Source organism: Prionailurus bengalensis, chromosome B4, assembly GCF_016509475.1.
Source record: "Prionailurus bengalensis isolate Pbe53 chromosome B4, Fcat_Pben_1.1_paternal_pri, whole genome shotgun sequence".
Lineage (NCBI taxonomy): Eukaryota > Metazoa > Chordata > Mammalia > Carnivora > Felidae > Prionailurus > Prionailurus bengalensis.
In genome coordinates, this window is record NC_057358.1 from 132,822,218 (window position 1) to 132,836,167 (window position 13,950).

General features: G+C 49.6%; 1 protein-coding gene and 1 long non-coding RNA gene across 6 annotated transcripts in view; one reads left to right on the forward strand and one right to left on the reverse strand.

Annotated features, from left to right (window-relative positions):
• Positions 1 to 570: 570 nt before the first annotated feature.
• LOC122472778 lies at positions 571 to 3,508 on the reverse strand. The gene is made up of 3 exons (XR_006294519.1): positions 3,356 to 3,508; positions 1,596 to 1,773; positions 571 to 670 (listed from the first exon to the last, which is right to left on the reverse strand). It is a non-coding gene; the product is annotated as an uncharacterized LOC122472778 (long non-coding RNA).
• TAB1 (TGF-beta activated kinase 1 (MAP3K7) binding protein 1) overlaps positions 3,497 to 13,950 on the forward strand; it is a 54,963-nt gene continuing 44,509 nt past the window's right edge. For 2 of the 5 annotated variants that reach the window (XR_006294518.1, XM_043562641.1), the window contains exon 1: positions 3,497 to 3,620. Coding sequence is in view for 4 of the 5 variants with exons in the window: in XM_043562641.1 (XP_043418576.1) it covers positions 3,588 to 3,620 (33 nt within the window). In the remaining variant the exon portion in view is untranslated. The remainder of the gene's footprint in view (positions 3,621 to 13,950) is intronic. The other 3 variants (XM_043562642.1, XM_043562643.1, XM_043562644.1) reach the window with 2 other exon arrangements.

Genomic DNA, 13,950 nt, shown 5'->3' on the forward strand with positions numbered 1-13,950 from the left:
CATTAAATGTTTTTAAAAAAGGATATTATAAAAAATATAAATGAACAGTCAGATGAATAGGTACATAGGAGGAGATATGGAAGGGTCCAGAGAGTGCTTGGGCCCACAGAGGCTGGGGTGAGCCAACCTCCCGGCATGCAGATGCATTCACCAGAAGCTCTCCAAACCCCTTTATTTAGGGTTTTGTGGAGATTCCATTACACAGGCATGATTGATGAACTCGCTGGCCGTTGGTGATTAACTCAATCCCCAGCCTCCTCCCCGCTCCCCACCCCAGCAGCAGTGGGGGCGAGAGTGGCTGAAAGTTTCAACCCTCTAATCCCATGATTGGACCCTCTGGCAACCTGTTCCTGCCTGAAGTTATCTAGGGACTTCTAGCCACCAGCCATGTCATAAACTCCAGGATGGCTGAAGGGGCTTTTCGTGAATAACTGAAGATACTCCCATCGCTTCTATCACTCAGAAAGTTCCAAAACCCTTGTGGAAGCTAGGAGGGGAGACCAAGTATCATAACAAAAGATGCTGCTGGAACCCCTATCACCCAAGGATTTGGAAGCCAAGAACCAGGGATGAAGACCGGATGTATATTTCTCATGGTATCACAGAGTCACAGGACCTGGATTCAAATCCTAGCGTCTATTTGTTGGGTGACTTGCTGAACTGGAGTTTCCTGTTTGACAAAGTAAGGATGATCGTAATAGCTGGCTGGAGTGAGAAAGAAATACTATGAACACAGCAGGTCCTCAGGGTGTGTTTCTCATCGTGAAAAAAAAAAAAAAGAAAGAAATTGTAATTTAAATGTAACAAACATGTAACACACATGTAACACACATGTAACAAAGGGGCTGCCACAGGTCAGGTCCTTCCACCGCATCTCATTCAATCCTTGCAGTCATTCAGCCAGGTAGACTGTCACTCCCATTGTACAGAGGATACCGTAGAGGCTCCCGTGGGCTTGTTCAAGGTCACACAGGTGACAGGATATGGGTAGGGATTAGAATGCAGTGGGCTGGGCTCCAATGCCTGAATCTTTCCAGACTCTACCTCAACAGACAAACCACCTGGTCCCTCCCACTTCCCTTTATGGCACAGACTGTTCCTAACGGCCTGGTATCTATGTCTTACTCCTTTAGTAACAGAAACTGTAGCTCTGTCCAAAGCCTGCATTTCCTCACCTCCCTTTCAGCCGATGTGGCCATGGGGGTAGGTATAGCCACTGAGATGTAAGAAGCGTCACGGGGAGCTTCTGGAAGTCGCCTAAAAGGGAAGGCTGCTTGTAAGTAAATGTTCAATTTAAAAAAAGAAGAAAGAGGGGCGCCTGGGTGGCCTCAGTCGCCCGTCCGACTCTGCCTCGGGTCATGATCTCACGGTTGGTGGGTTCGAGCCCCGCGTCAGGCTCTGTGCTGACAGCTCAGAGCCTGGAGCCTGCTTCGGATTCTGTGTCTCCTTCTCTCTCTTTCCCTCCCCCAACTCATACTCTCTCTCTCTTTCAAAAGTAAATAAACATTAAAAAAAATTTTTTTTTAAAGAAGGAGAAAGAGAGAGAAAGAGAAATGCCATCTTCCTCCCTTCCTCTTTCCTTCCTGCTGGCTGACCTCAGACAAAATCGCTGTAGCTCAAACGGTCATCTTGGGCCACGTGGAGCTATGTTGGTAGACGATGGTATGTCACCATCCCAGTCCTAGATTGCCTCCCGTCCCTTCTTCTGAATTGTCAGCTCTTCTCTGGTAAGCCTTTTCTTCAGCATTTAAATAGGTCCCAGTTTCTCCCAACCTAGAAGAAAACACACTCAATCTGGGTTCCGTTTCTCTTAAAGGGCCTCTGGGGAGCACAACCTAAGGGACTTTCTTCAGTAATCTTCTAACTAGATCTCTCAAAAGCATGTTACATTGTTACCCATGCACTCCTCATCCTGGGTTCCAGGCCTGGCCTCTGCTTCCCAACCTCTCTAGGGGCTCCTCTGCTGTTGTCTTTGATGAGGGAGCATAAGGCAAGTTACACCAGGAAGCCAGCCCCCTCCCCCCCTCCCCAAAGTGGGATATGTGATATTCCTCAGGCATTCCTGTATGCCTAAGACAAAGGAGAGGACAGAAAACAAATGGCTAAATTTGTTTGCTAAGAGTCTGCGTCAGTTTACAAATATGCCATTAATAGCTTAATCTTCAGGAGCTCCCTACTATTAATGATAATGCTTTGCTAGAGGGAAAACCAACTTTAGCTTGACAAGAGCTGGGCCTCCAGTAATCTGTAAATTCTCTTTAGCAAATGGAAATCCCTTTAAGAAACTTGTTTTGCCTTTACCTCCCCCACCTCCACAGTATATAAGCAGTCACTCTGCACGACCCCATGTAGCTCTTCCTGCCCACGGGTCCTGTCCCTGTGCTTGAATAAAATCATCTTTTTGCAGTAAAGACGTCTTCCAGAATTCCTTCTTGCCTGTCAGCTCTGAACCCAACACCCCAAAACCTCGTCAGTCTTCTCTAGTCCTCTTGATCTCAGGACTGATTTGACTTCTTTTCTTGCAGGTCTTAAAAGCACCTAAACTCAACATGCCCAAACTGAACTCAAGGTCATTCAGTCCTTCTCCCCCCACCCCAAGATTTTCTAGCTGTTCTTTCCAGAAATCTGGGTGAATCTTTGACAAATCTCTTTCCATCATCAACCACAACCAATCCACAAATCAAGCGCTGACAATTTCGTCTCCTAAATAAAATCCATCCACTTGGCAGGGGCAGCTGACTCAAACCACCATCATCTCTTGCCTCGAGCTAGCACAACATTCCCTTAATTGGTCTTCACTCCAATACCCCCATAACATCTGTTTTGTACACAGTAGTCAAAGGGATCTTTCTACCAATGGGATCATGTCTGTGGCTTGCTCTGAAGTCAACAACTTTCCTTTGTCCTCCCCATGAATAGGCCAACTCCTGCCCAGGGCTGGGCAAGGTCAGAACCTACCCCAGGGCCCTTCATCTCATTCCCCCTCCATCTCTGTTCCAGCCACAGAGAGACCTTGTGTGACACGCATGCTTCCTTGAACCCACACTCACATGCTCCTTTTTCTCCTGCCTTGTGCGCTAGCTGTCCCCTCTGCCTGACCCGTCCTACGCTCCTATGCCACATCCATAAACTTCTCTTCCTAGCATTTAGCCCGGCTCGAAATGATTTATGTGGGCAAAGGATGTCCTCCCCAACTGAAAGGTGAGCTTTCTGAGGGTGTCTTGCTGGCTGCTTTATCCCTATTGGGCCAGGCATGGTCACCTAACGAATATTTATCGAGTGAATGAATAATTCACCGGACCCCACGCCCAATGAGCGCATGAAGAACCCAAATCTGGTGTCTTAGGAGCCCCACCTGAAAAGCATCCTGGAGAAAATGCGCAAATAAAATTGGCGAGACGCAATCACGTAGGGAAGGAGGCCTTCCCTTTTTTCCTCCCAGGACAGAAAAAGGGGAAGACAGCGCACGGCCCCATCCCGCTTTGGCCGTGGGGTGGCGCTGTGAGCAAGCCCCCTTCAGGCCGCTCTAGCCGCCCTTCTCGCCTGCTCTGCTGGGAGGCGGGCTCACCCGCGGGGGTCCCTCCAAGATGGCGGCGCAGAGGAGGAGCCTGCTGCAGAGTGTGAGGAACGACCCGCTCTCCGGGCTGGGGGTTGGGACCCCAGGGGGCGGCCTGTCGGGTGCAGGCGCGGCTCCCTCTCCGCCGCTGGGCAGCCTCCCTCTCCCTGACGAGGTGTAGCCGCTGCCCTCCCCCTCCCGACTCGGGGCCGCCCCCCCGCCCCCATTCCCGAGGCCGGCGGCGCGTGCGGCCCCGCGTAGCCCGCGCGTGCGCGCTGCTTCCGGGCGGTCAGGGGCTGGGATTCGCGATCGCAGCGACCCCGAGCGTCAGGGGCGCGTCGAGGGTGGGGAGCGTCCCGGGGCCGGAAGGGAACGTGGCGCGCGGTGGCTGAGATAGTCGGGGCGGTGAGCCCACCCCGGGCGCTGAGCAGCCGTGCGGTAATAACAGTTACAGCAGCAGCAGCAGCCCGTGGTGTACCGCTCATCACCCTCCAGGTTTTCCGCCAGTTGCTTTACGTTATAAGCTGAATTTTCATCACAGCCCTGGGAGGTGGGTACTCTTATTCCCGTTTGACAGATGAGGAAACGGAGGCACGGATGAGGACAAACGGTGGTCGTTTGCCCAAGGCCACACAGCCAGTAAGTGGCAGAGTCAGGGTTAACATCAGACTGCCTGATTCCAGGAACGGGGTTAACCTCCAGGTGATACCAGAGGAATGACGCGAGTGGCAGCCTGGGTCCTGGTCCTGGCTCTAATTGGTCATGCCTCGGTTTCCTTAACTGTAAGGTGAAAGCAGGCAGTGGGGAGGATGGTCCCGAGACTCACCCTTACCCCCAGTCTGGACCTTCATGGATTTGTCGCTGGTGTCTTACAGCCCCTGCGTCCTCCTGACACGTGCACATGGATGCATACACATCTTGGCATCATGAGCCCCATCGGACCTGCCACCGTAGGGTGCTGGTCCCCTGGGTCCACCCCAGATGTGGCAAGCTGTCGTACTTGCCCTGTGGATTTGCCTGCCTCCTGTACTTGTGATCCACAGTGAATAGTATCACCAGCTCTTTCCACCACTAGGTGCCAGGCATTCAGTAAATATTCGTAAAATAGTAAAGCATTTGTAGCCCTGTCCAGTGCTTGGCCTTGGCCTTACAGCAGCCGTTGGCCCTGCCCTTGAGGGACTTAAAGCATAAGAATTGGGGAAGGGTGACCTTCAGTGCTGTATACTAAGGACAGGCTTTGTGTAGATGGGCTTTGAAACTGCTCTTCTGGGACAGCAATTCTCAGGGTTCCCCTGTGGGGATTGCTCTCTCCCCCTCCACACCTTTGGCTGCGCCTTTCTCTTACCGGTGCTCTGCAGGTCAGCCTTGTCATTGAGTTAAGTGGGCCTGGCCCCTCTGCTCTGGAAGCTCCCAGAGGGCAGGGCCCCTGTATAAATTTCCCTGTTGTAAAAATTCCAGACATCTGGGCTGGACCGTGGCGAATGTTGGAAGCGGTAACTGCTCTGGAGGGACTCGGCTTGCTGAGGAGAGTGCCTTCCAGCTTCCCCCTCTTCTAGGTGTGATGGAGCCCAGGGGACTCAGGTTAGACAGAAGCCAGGCTTTGCCAGCTCCGGAACGTGTTCCTGGGTGGTAACGGAATCTTTGGAAGATGGATGATCAGCTTTAAGCACATAGCCTCGTGATGAAAGGCCAGGGGGTGGCAGTGATGTCCACACGAGAGCCCTCCCATCCTAATGGTGATCAAGACATCCCTGTTCACAGGGCTTCTGAGTGTCCGGGCAGTGTGTGTGGCTCGCTGACCGGCTCTCCGCTGTCCTGTGGTAAGATCAGCTCAGATACCGTCATTGAGCAGATGGCTGTGAGGGCTACCACACAAGGTCGGGTAGCTGTCACCCAAGAATACCCTCACGGGTATCCACATGGCAGAGGTCCCCAGGCAGCGTGGTCCCTTAAAAGGTCTTTTGAACAGAAGAAGAGCTTTTGAAGGTAGCTTGGTGTGTTCAGAGGAACTTGGGTCCTTCGCGGCCTAACAAAAAGCACAGGTTTCGATTGGACTCGGACAAGTCACTTAACATCCCCGAACCTTGGTTCCCAGCCGAAGGGACTCCCAGGAGTGTTGTTAGAATTAAATGAACTCACACGTTACAGTCCCTAGCCTAGCGTGGTCACAGTCCAGCCATGAAGTGCCGCCTTCAGTTCTGAACACTCAAGTGTCACTGAGCTCTTACTCTGTGGCAGGCACTGTGTGGGTATGGGGGACACTTCCCTCGTGAAGCCTGTGTTCTGATAAGGGAGACCGTAACAACGAATAAATACAGATTACGATATAATAATATCTATAGCGTCAGGTGGTGCTTCATAGAAGGGCAGAGGGGCCATTTGAGACAGACTATTTGGATGAGACCTCCCACGATTTGATGGGCTGCAGTAGGGGATTTGGGAGGGGTATTCCTGCCTGAGGGAAGAGGGATGCAGAGGCTTGTGTGTTTGGGGAGCACCACGGAGGCCAGCGTGGCTGGAGTAGAGCGTGTTGGGGGAGTGGTAGTAACCAAGGGCCAAGGGGCCTTGTGGACCCTGGTGTGGACTTCTTTAGGCTCTATTCTAAGTGTACTATGAAACTTGCTGGTGTTTTTTTGGTTTTGATGTTTGTTTCTTTATTTTGAGAGAGGGAGAGAGAGCAGATAGGGGAGGGGCAGAGAGAGAATTCCAAGCAGGCTCCGCACTGTCAGCACAGAGCCGGACGCGGGGCTTGCACGAACGAACCAGGAGCTCATGACCTGAGCCGAAATCAAGAGTCGGACGCCTAACCCACTGAGCCACCCAGGCGCCCCGAAACTTGGCAGTGTTTAGGAGGAGCACGCGATCTGGTTTGTGGTTGGAGAAAGAGCCTGTGTCAAAACAGGTTTGAGTGGAGAGAGAGTGGAAGCTTGGGACCTGCTGCGTGGCGCTCCCGGGCGTCCAGGCAGGAGCGACGGCAGAGGAGTGGGGAGAAGTAGCAGGTTCTGGCTGTATTTTGGAGGACGAGCGGGTGTGATTTGCTGCTGGATCCGATGTGGGGTGCGTGACAGAGGGAGAGGGAAGAAGGACTACAGGATTTCACTTGGCACAACAGCGGTGCCCTTCACCGAGATGGGGGACCCTGGAGCGCATTTGGGGCTGGGAGAATCAAGAGTGTGGTTTCTGCCTGGGCTTTGCTGTACTTAGTCATAAAATGAAAATCGACTTGGAATTAATTTTTTTTTTTTTTCACTTAGAAACATCACTCGAGCGACCACATCCATGAGGTCACAGGTGCTGGCTACATATTTTTTCTAACATCCATAATAAATACGCACCCATTAAAATAAAAACATCCGTTAGGCCATCACCCACAGGCGTCCCCTCCGCCGTCAGAATGTGGCCCAGCCGCTGCCGCACACATAACTGCCCCACAATTATTAGCAGCCCCTTTAAGCATGTATTAGGACTATATTTGTGATGAAAACATAGAGGGCCTTTGATGAAAAGCCTGCTGAAAGGGGGGTGGGGTGGGCAGGGGTCGAGCTGGTCCCAGAGAAGTGGGGAAGGAAAAGGGGGTCATTCAGAAAGAGAGATGGCAGGAGGCACCGGGTATTTTCAGCTTTTGGGAGAGAAAGAACAGCTGCCCCCCCCCCCCCCACCAGCCATCTTCCTGGGGGCATTATTCTCTCATTCTGAGCTTCCTTTTTGCCTCCAAGGAATCTGGGTGCTTTCACCACAAAAACACTCAGCCTTTTCATACCATAATTTGATATTCAAGCTGTGGCCTGAAGTTGGAACCGTGCTTTATCCACTTCTGCTGCCCAGGAGTTTGAGATGAATCTCTGTGGGGACTTCTCTGGCCTATTATGTGACGCGGTAACATACGTATATGAAGCGGCTTCCATACATGTGCACAAGGTGTTTGTGACACCCTTCACCGGGTCCGTACAACTGGATCACTGTAGAAAGTTTTCATGCCAGAATACGAATTTGGGGAATTCCCTCACACAATCAAGTCAAAATTAGGCTTTTTGAAACAGACTTCTTTCTTACTGCCTTTTGTGTTAAATTTCTCCCGAGAAATGAACTTGTAACCCACCAAAGAGTTACAGGGGTGCACGCTCTCCGAGGTGCGTATTTACGCGGCTCTGTGACGAGGCTGTGTGAGCGTGGGGGGCCCCCGTCTTGGCTCCCCAGGCGCCCCTTGCCGCTGGTGCTGGCAGGCCTGGCATTTGTGGGCGTGGAGAAGGTATGCGTCAGTGTGTGCGGGGGTGGGGAAGGGGGCGGTTTGTGTGAATAGGAAATATGCGGCCTTTCCGAAAATTGTTCAGGCGTGTGGAGGAAGGAAGCAAGAGACTTGGCAGTGGAGTGGAGTCGGCATCGGATGCTTGGCATGGCTAATCCCCGGTGGAGTGGGCAGAGCTGGGATAACAGGATGGCAGCTCACCCAGCCACAGCAGTGTCAGAGGGACTTCGGGGCCACTGCTGAAATCGGGGAAGACCAGGTACTCTCATACTCCTATGTGGGTACAAACTCCTGGAATTCTCTGGCCACTTGTCATGGAATGTCTGAGTTCCTATGGCCACTGCATTCCAAGCAGGTCCTTCCTCTCAAGGAATGCTCACAAGTATATGAGAAATGGTCCATAGGTCATTGGATCTAAGACACCATTAATGATAAGGACCCATCACTATTTTATATACCACTAAGAAAGAAAACCCACTGCCAATTAACTTGAAACACACCAACTTCAGGGATTAAAAGATAGAAAATATATGTCTTGGAATCAGTGGCTAATTAACAATACCAGGTTACAAAAACAAACAAACAAAAACCACAATAAAACAGGGGCACCTGCCTGGCTCAGTTGGTGGAGCACATGACTCTTGATCTCAGGGCCGTGAATTCAAGCCCCACGTTGGGTATAGAGATTACTTAAATAAATACACTTAAAAAAAAAAAAACAACACGACAGTTCCAAGCTATAGCATGAGAGTTGCCAGAAGGCCAAATGGTTAATAACCAGTATGTGTAGTGAGCCACCAGGATAGATTTCTCAGGGAAGGGACCCTGGCACCTTGGGCTGCATTGTCCCTGAGTCTGGGACACATAAAATGAGGAGGTTTGGTATGTGCTGGCATGAAAGTCATTGTTATATAGCACACAAGTTATGTGCTTTTCTGTTCTCTTTCACACTCTGATGATGTCAGGAGAAAGACTTGGTTTGGTCCTGATATATCCTTAATACCTTTCTGATTCTTTTTTTTTTTAATGTGTGTTTATTTTTGAGAGAGAGAGAGAGAGAAACAGCATGAGCAACAGGGGGTGGAGAGAGAGGGAGACGCAGAATCCGAAGCAGGCTCCAGGCTCTGAGCTGTCAGCACAGAGCCTGATGCAGGGCTTGAACTCACAAATGGTGAGATCATGATCTGAGCCGAAGTTGGACAGTTAACTGACTGAGCCACCCAGGTGCCCCAGCACCTTTCTGATTCTTGCAAGTCTTCTCCCCCACTTAAAAAAAAAAAGTTTATATTTATTTATTTTGAAAGAGACCGCGAGGGGGGGTGTGGCAGAGAGAGGGAGAGGAAGAATCCTAATGACGTGCCAGTTCAGAGCCCGACGCAGGGCTCCAACTCATGAACTGGGAGATCATGACATGAGCCGAAATCAAGAGTTGGACGCTGAAGCAACTGAGCCACCCAGGTGCCCCCCCCCCGCATTTTTTTTTTTTTTTAAGTAATCTCTACATGCCACATGGGGCTCAAACTCCCAACCCCTAGATCAAGAATCACATGTTCCACCAACTGAGCTAGTCAGGCATCCTACCCTTGCTTTTTTTTTTTTTTTTTTTTTTTTTTTTTTAAAACAGAGGGGGCGCCTGGGTGGCTCAGTTGGTTAAGCGTCCGACTTTGGCTCAGGTCATGATCTCACAGTCCGTGAGTTCGAGCCCGGCGTCGGGCTCTGTGCTGACAGCTCGGAGCCTGTAGCTTGCTTGGGATTCTGTGTCTCCCTCTCTCTGACCCTCCCCTGTTCATGCTCTGCCTCTGTCTCAAAAATAAATAAACGTTAAAAAAATTTTTTTAAGCAGAGAGAACAGGGCTCCAACTCAGAGTCTACAGCAGGCAGTAGGTTCAGCTGGAATCTAATAACCTTGTTTTGTTTTCATTTTTTATTATCTGCAAGAAAGATACAGCAAGTAATACTCATTTTCTGCTTATAATAGTGAAAAAGTTTGTGTTCAAAATGAAGTCTCTTGAGTAAAAGAAAATGTGACAGTTTATTTTATTTTTTAAGCTTATTTATTTATTTTTGAGAGCGAGAGAGGCGCACGTACAAGCGGGGGAGGGGCACACAGAGAGGGAGACAGAATCCGAAGCCGGCTCCAGGCTCGGAGCTATCAGCGCAGAGCCCTACATGGGGCTCAAACCCACCAACCATGAGATCATGACCTGAGCCAAAGGCAGACCTTTAGCCAACTGAGCCACCCAGGCGCCCCAAGAAAATGTGGCAGGTTAAAGAAAAAGTACGAAGCAGATTATTTCTTGAAGATGGTGAGCGGATGGTGGAGGTTTGGGAAACACGGGCCTATGGCTCCCGTTGGATTCGAGCAGGGCCTTTGGAGGTGGATGGGGCTGGGAAAGACAGAAAAGGGGAGGCCTTGCCTCACTCACTGTGGATACGTTTGAAGATACTTTTGGGTAATCTTTTAATAGCCACCCAAACTCAGGTGGCTAGGAACTTTATGTTTAAAGAGTGCCTGTGTTTTGAAATAAGGAGGACTTTGCTCAGCAAGTTTCACGTTTGTAAATAGTCGATTTGTTCTAAAGTGTGTGCTTGTTTGTGCGACTGTACCTCTGGGGTCAGTAGCCTCTTCATTTGGGGTCCCCAGAATACATCTGGCCTTTCAAGTAGAGCAGACCTCTGGGGGAAGTGTTACTTCCCTCCTGTGTTGGTGCGGACACCCTCCTGCAAGAGGTTGGTTGGCTTCCCGCTCCTTTTGTTCTGGTCACAGGTTTTTCGAGACCACGCAGAACGCTGCTTAGAAGGCCTTGGCTGCACAGGATAGACAGCTGAGTGAGATTGTTAATCCGTGAAAGGGTGAGATTCAAAATTATGTCAACAAGCTGGAAGGCTGAGATGAGAGCAGTAGGGTATAATCCCACTAAAGTCAATTTAGGTTGAGAAAAATCCTCTATAGGAGTGCGGTTGGGGGAGACCGCCTGGATAGAACCGCAGGGGGGAAAGGCCGTTATTTTAGTTAACAGCCAGTGGGAATTTTCACGCGGAGGCTAGATGCCAGTCTCTTCTTTACGTGTATGAAGGTTCTTGGGTTTTGTGTCTTGATTTTTCTATCCTGCCACCCTTCTGACTTCTTTTGAGTTTTCTTTTTTTTTTTTTAATTTTTTTTTTTCAACGTTTATTTATTTTTGGGACAGAGAGAGACAGAGCATGAACGGGGAGGGTCAGAGAGAGAGGGAGACACAGAATGGGAAGCAGGCTCCACGCTCTGAGCCATCAGCCCAGAGCCCGACACGGGGCTCGAACTCACGGACCGCGAGATCGTGACCTGGCTGAAGTCGGACGCTTAACCGACTGTGCCACCCAGGCGCCCCTCTTTTGAGTTTTCAAATCAATTCTTTAGGTTTTCCAAATACTATCAACTGCAAATAGAGGGAATTGTACTTCTCCGGTTCTTAAGCTCTGCCTCTTTTATCTAATTGCGTGAGCTCACGCCTCCAGTTCAGTGTTAGGTACCGGAGGAGGTGGGCATCCTCGCCGTGTTTCTGATCTTAACGAGAATGCCTCTTGTGTCTCCCCCACTCAGTAGATGCTGGCTTTAGTACCGACTGGCAGGTTAAGAAAGTACCCATTGAGCACTGTTTTCTTGAGTGTTAGTATCAACGGACAAAGACTCTCCTTAAATAAACAATAGCACTGGAATCCACAGCCATTGACCTGAACACCAGTTGCCAGCTAATGAAATAATATGTGGTTGGTCCTTGAACAACATGAGTTTGAACTACAGTGATTTACCTAATGTGCGGATTTTTTCTTCGATAAACATAGTACTATAAATAAATGTATGTTCTTTTCCTTATGATTTTCTTTTTTTATTTATTTTTTAATTTTTTTAATGTTTGTTTGTTTGTTTGTTTATTTATTTATTTATTTTGAGAGAGAGAGTGCACAAGCAGGGGAGGGGCAGAGAGAGAGGGAGAGAGAAATCCCAAGCAGGCTCTCTGCTTTCAGTGCAGAGCCGGATATGGGGCTCGAACTCACGAACCGTGAGATTGTGACCTGAGCCGAAACCAAGAGTCAGACGCTTAACCAACTGAGCCACCCAGGCTCCCCTCCTTATGATTTTCTTAGTGTTTTCTTTTTTCCAGCTTACTTGATTGTAAGAAGTCAGTACACAATACATGTAACATACAAAGCATGTGTTGATTGTTTATGTCATTGGTAAGGCTTCCAGTGGAAGGTAGCCTCTATTAATAGTTAAGTTTTGGGGGACTCAAAAGTTACAGACTTTTGACTGCGCAGGAGGCTGGTGCCCAGCCCCCGTGTTGTTCAAGAGTCAACTATATTTCCAAAATATTACTAGCTCATCATTATGAAAATCACATTTCAAAAAGAGCTCTTAGGGGCACCTGGGAGACTCAGTCGGTCCAGAGTCCGACTTCGGCTCAGGTCACGATCTCATGGTTTATGAGTTTAGTCCCGTGTGTGCACTGTGCTGACAGCTCAGAGCCTGAGCCTGCTTCGGAGTCTGTGTCTCCCTCTCTCTCTGTGCCTCCCCTGCTCGTGCTCTGTCTCTCTCCTTCAAAAATAAAATTTAAAAACATGAAAATCATTTTTTAAAAGAAGAGCACTTAACATCATAGAGGTGTCCGGGCACTAGTCATCAATCCTGTCTGAAGAACCGGGTGCTTGTCAGGAGGTGGACCACCGTCCTGGAGTCTTTCTGATTTGGGACAGCTTGTTACTCCGTGCGAGCTGAGCGTGGCTGCGGCGGCCCGCGCGGTACCAGCCCGCCCCTGAGAGCAGTGTCACGGGCGCCCATTGGGCGAGTGAGTTGTTTTTGTGCCTTGAAACACCCAGGTGGTGAGTTCCTCAGTCACCTACTCTAGTTCATTTCCTTCCTTCCTCGAAAGAGCCTCTCTCATTAGTGTTTGTCAGAGTGTATCTCACAGTGTCAAGTGGGGCCCATACGTTGCTCGGGTAATAGTTACTTTTTGCTGGAAAGTATGAATTTGTTGTAAAGATTCGAGTCCCTGGAAGCCTGTGTCTGACCCTCATGGGAGTTAGGGAATGGCAGAGGGAGTCTCGTGATTGCAGCATCGATGACAGGTTTTGCATCATGGGCGACACATTTGTATTGTTCATTTCCTACTAGAGGTCGAGTTCAATCCCTCTTAATCTTATCTTTTTTTAAGTTCATTTATTTATTTTGAGAGTGACAGAGACAGCGCAAGTAGGGGAGGGGCAGAGAGAGAGGGTGAGAGAGAGAATCCCAAGCAGAAACGGGGCTCAAACCCAGGAAGCCGTGAGATCGTGACCTGAACCGAAACCCAGAGTCTGATGCTCAACCAACTGAGCCACCCAGGCACCCCGTCTGAATCTCATTTTTAATCACAGATAGGATTCTAAAAAGTATGAATGAACATCTTCTCCTGCATGCTTCGAAACAGCTGTGGCGCTTCAGGGTGCTGAAGAGTGGTCTCGACCCATCTTTTCAGGAGGAGGACCTGAGACACTCCAGACTGGGGAGATGCTTTTGTGCTTAATCTTTTGCTTAGTTTCATTTGAGTTGCAGGCAGGAGACAGACCCTAGAAAAAGATTCTTTGGGAAATTTATTTGCCAAGTTGCCCAACCTTTGTGAGGTCTCTGACAGTGGAGGCATGCTAACCAGACCTAAGACCTAAGCGATAATTGGCAACAAAGCAGTTCGTTGAAAAATAATTAATTCCTTGGCAGTGAACTCTTTTCAGTGGCATGGAAGGAAGGCCCTACCCTGTCCCCACCTAGGCACATAGGCGCACGCATATATGTGAACACGGTAGCAAGCCATTTTCCCCTCTGGTCACTGCAGAGGCTATGCTGGCCTTCTTGCATTTACTTAAACCTCACACACTTGTTTTGCTACCTCAGGGCCTTTGCACATGCCATTTCCTCTGCTTGGAAGGCCCCTTTCCCACTTTCTGAAAGGGCTACTGCTCCGTGATCATTTGGGTCTGGCTCAGAGGTCACCTCTTCAGGGAGGCCTCTTCTTTTTTTTTTAATGTTTATTTATTTATTTTGAGAGAGAGTGAGCAGGGGAGGGGCAGAGAGAGAGAGAGAGAGAGAGAGAAACCCAAGCAGGCTCCACCCTATCAGAGCAGAGCCAAGGTGGGG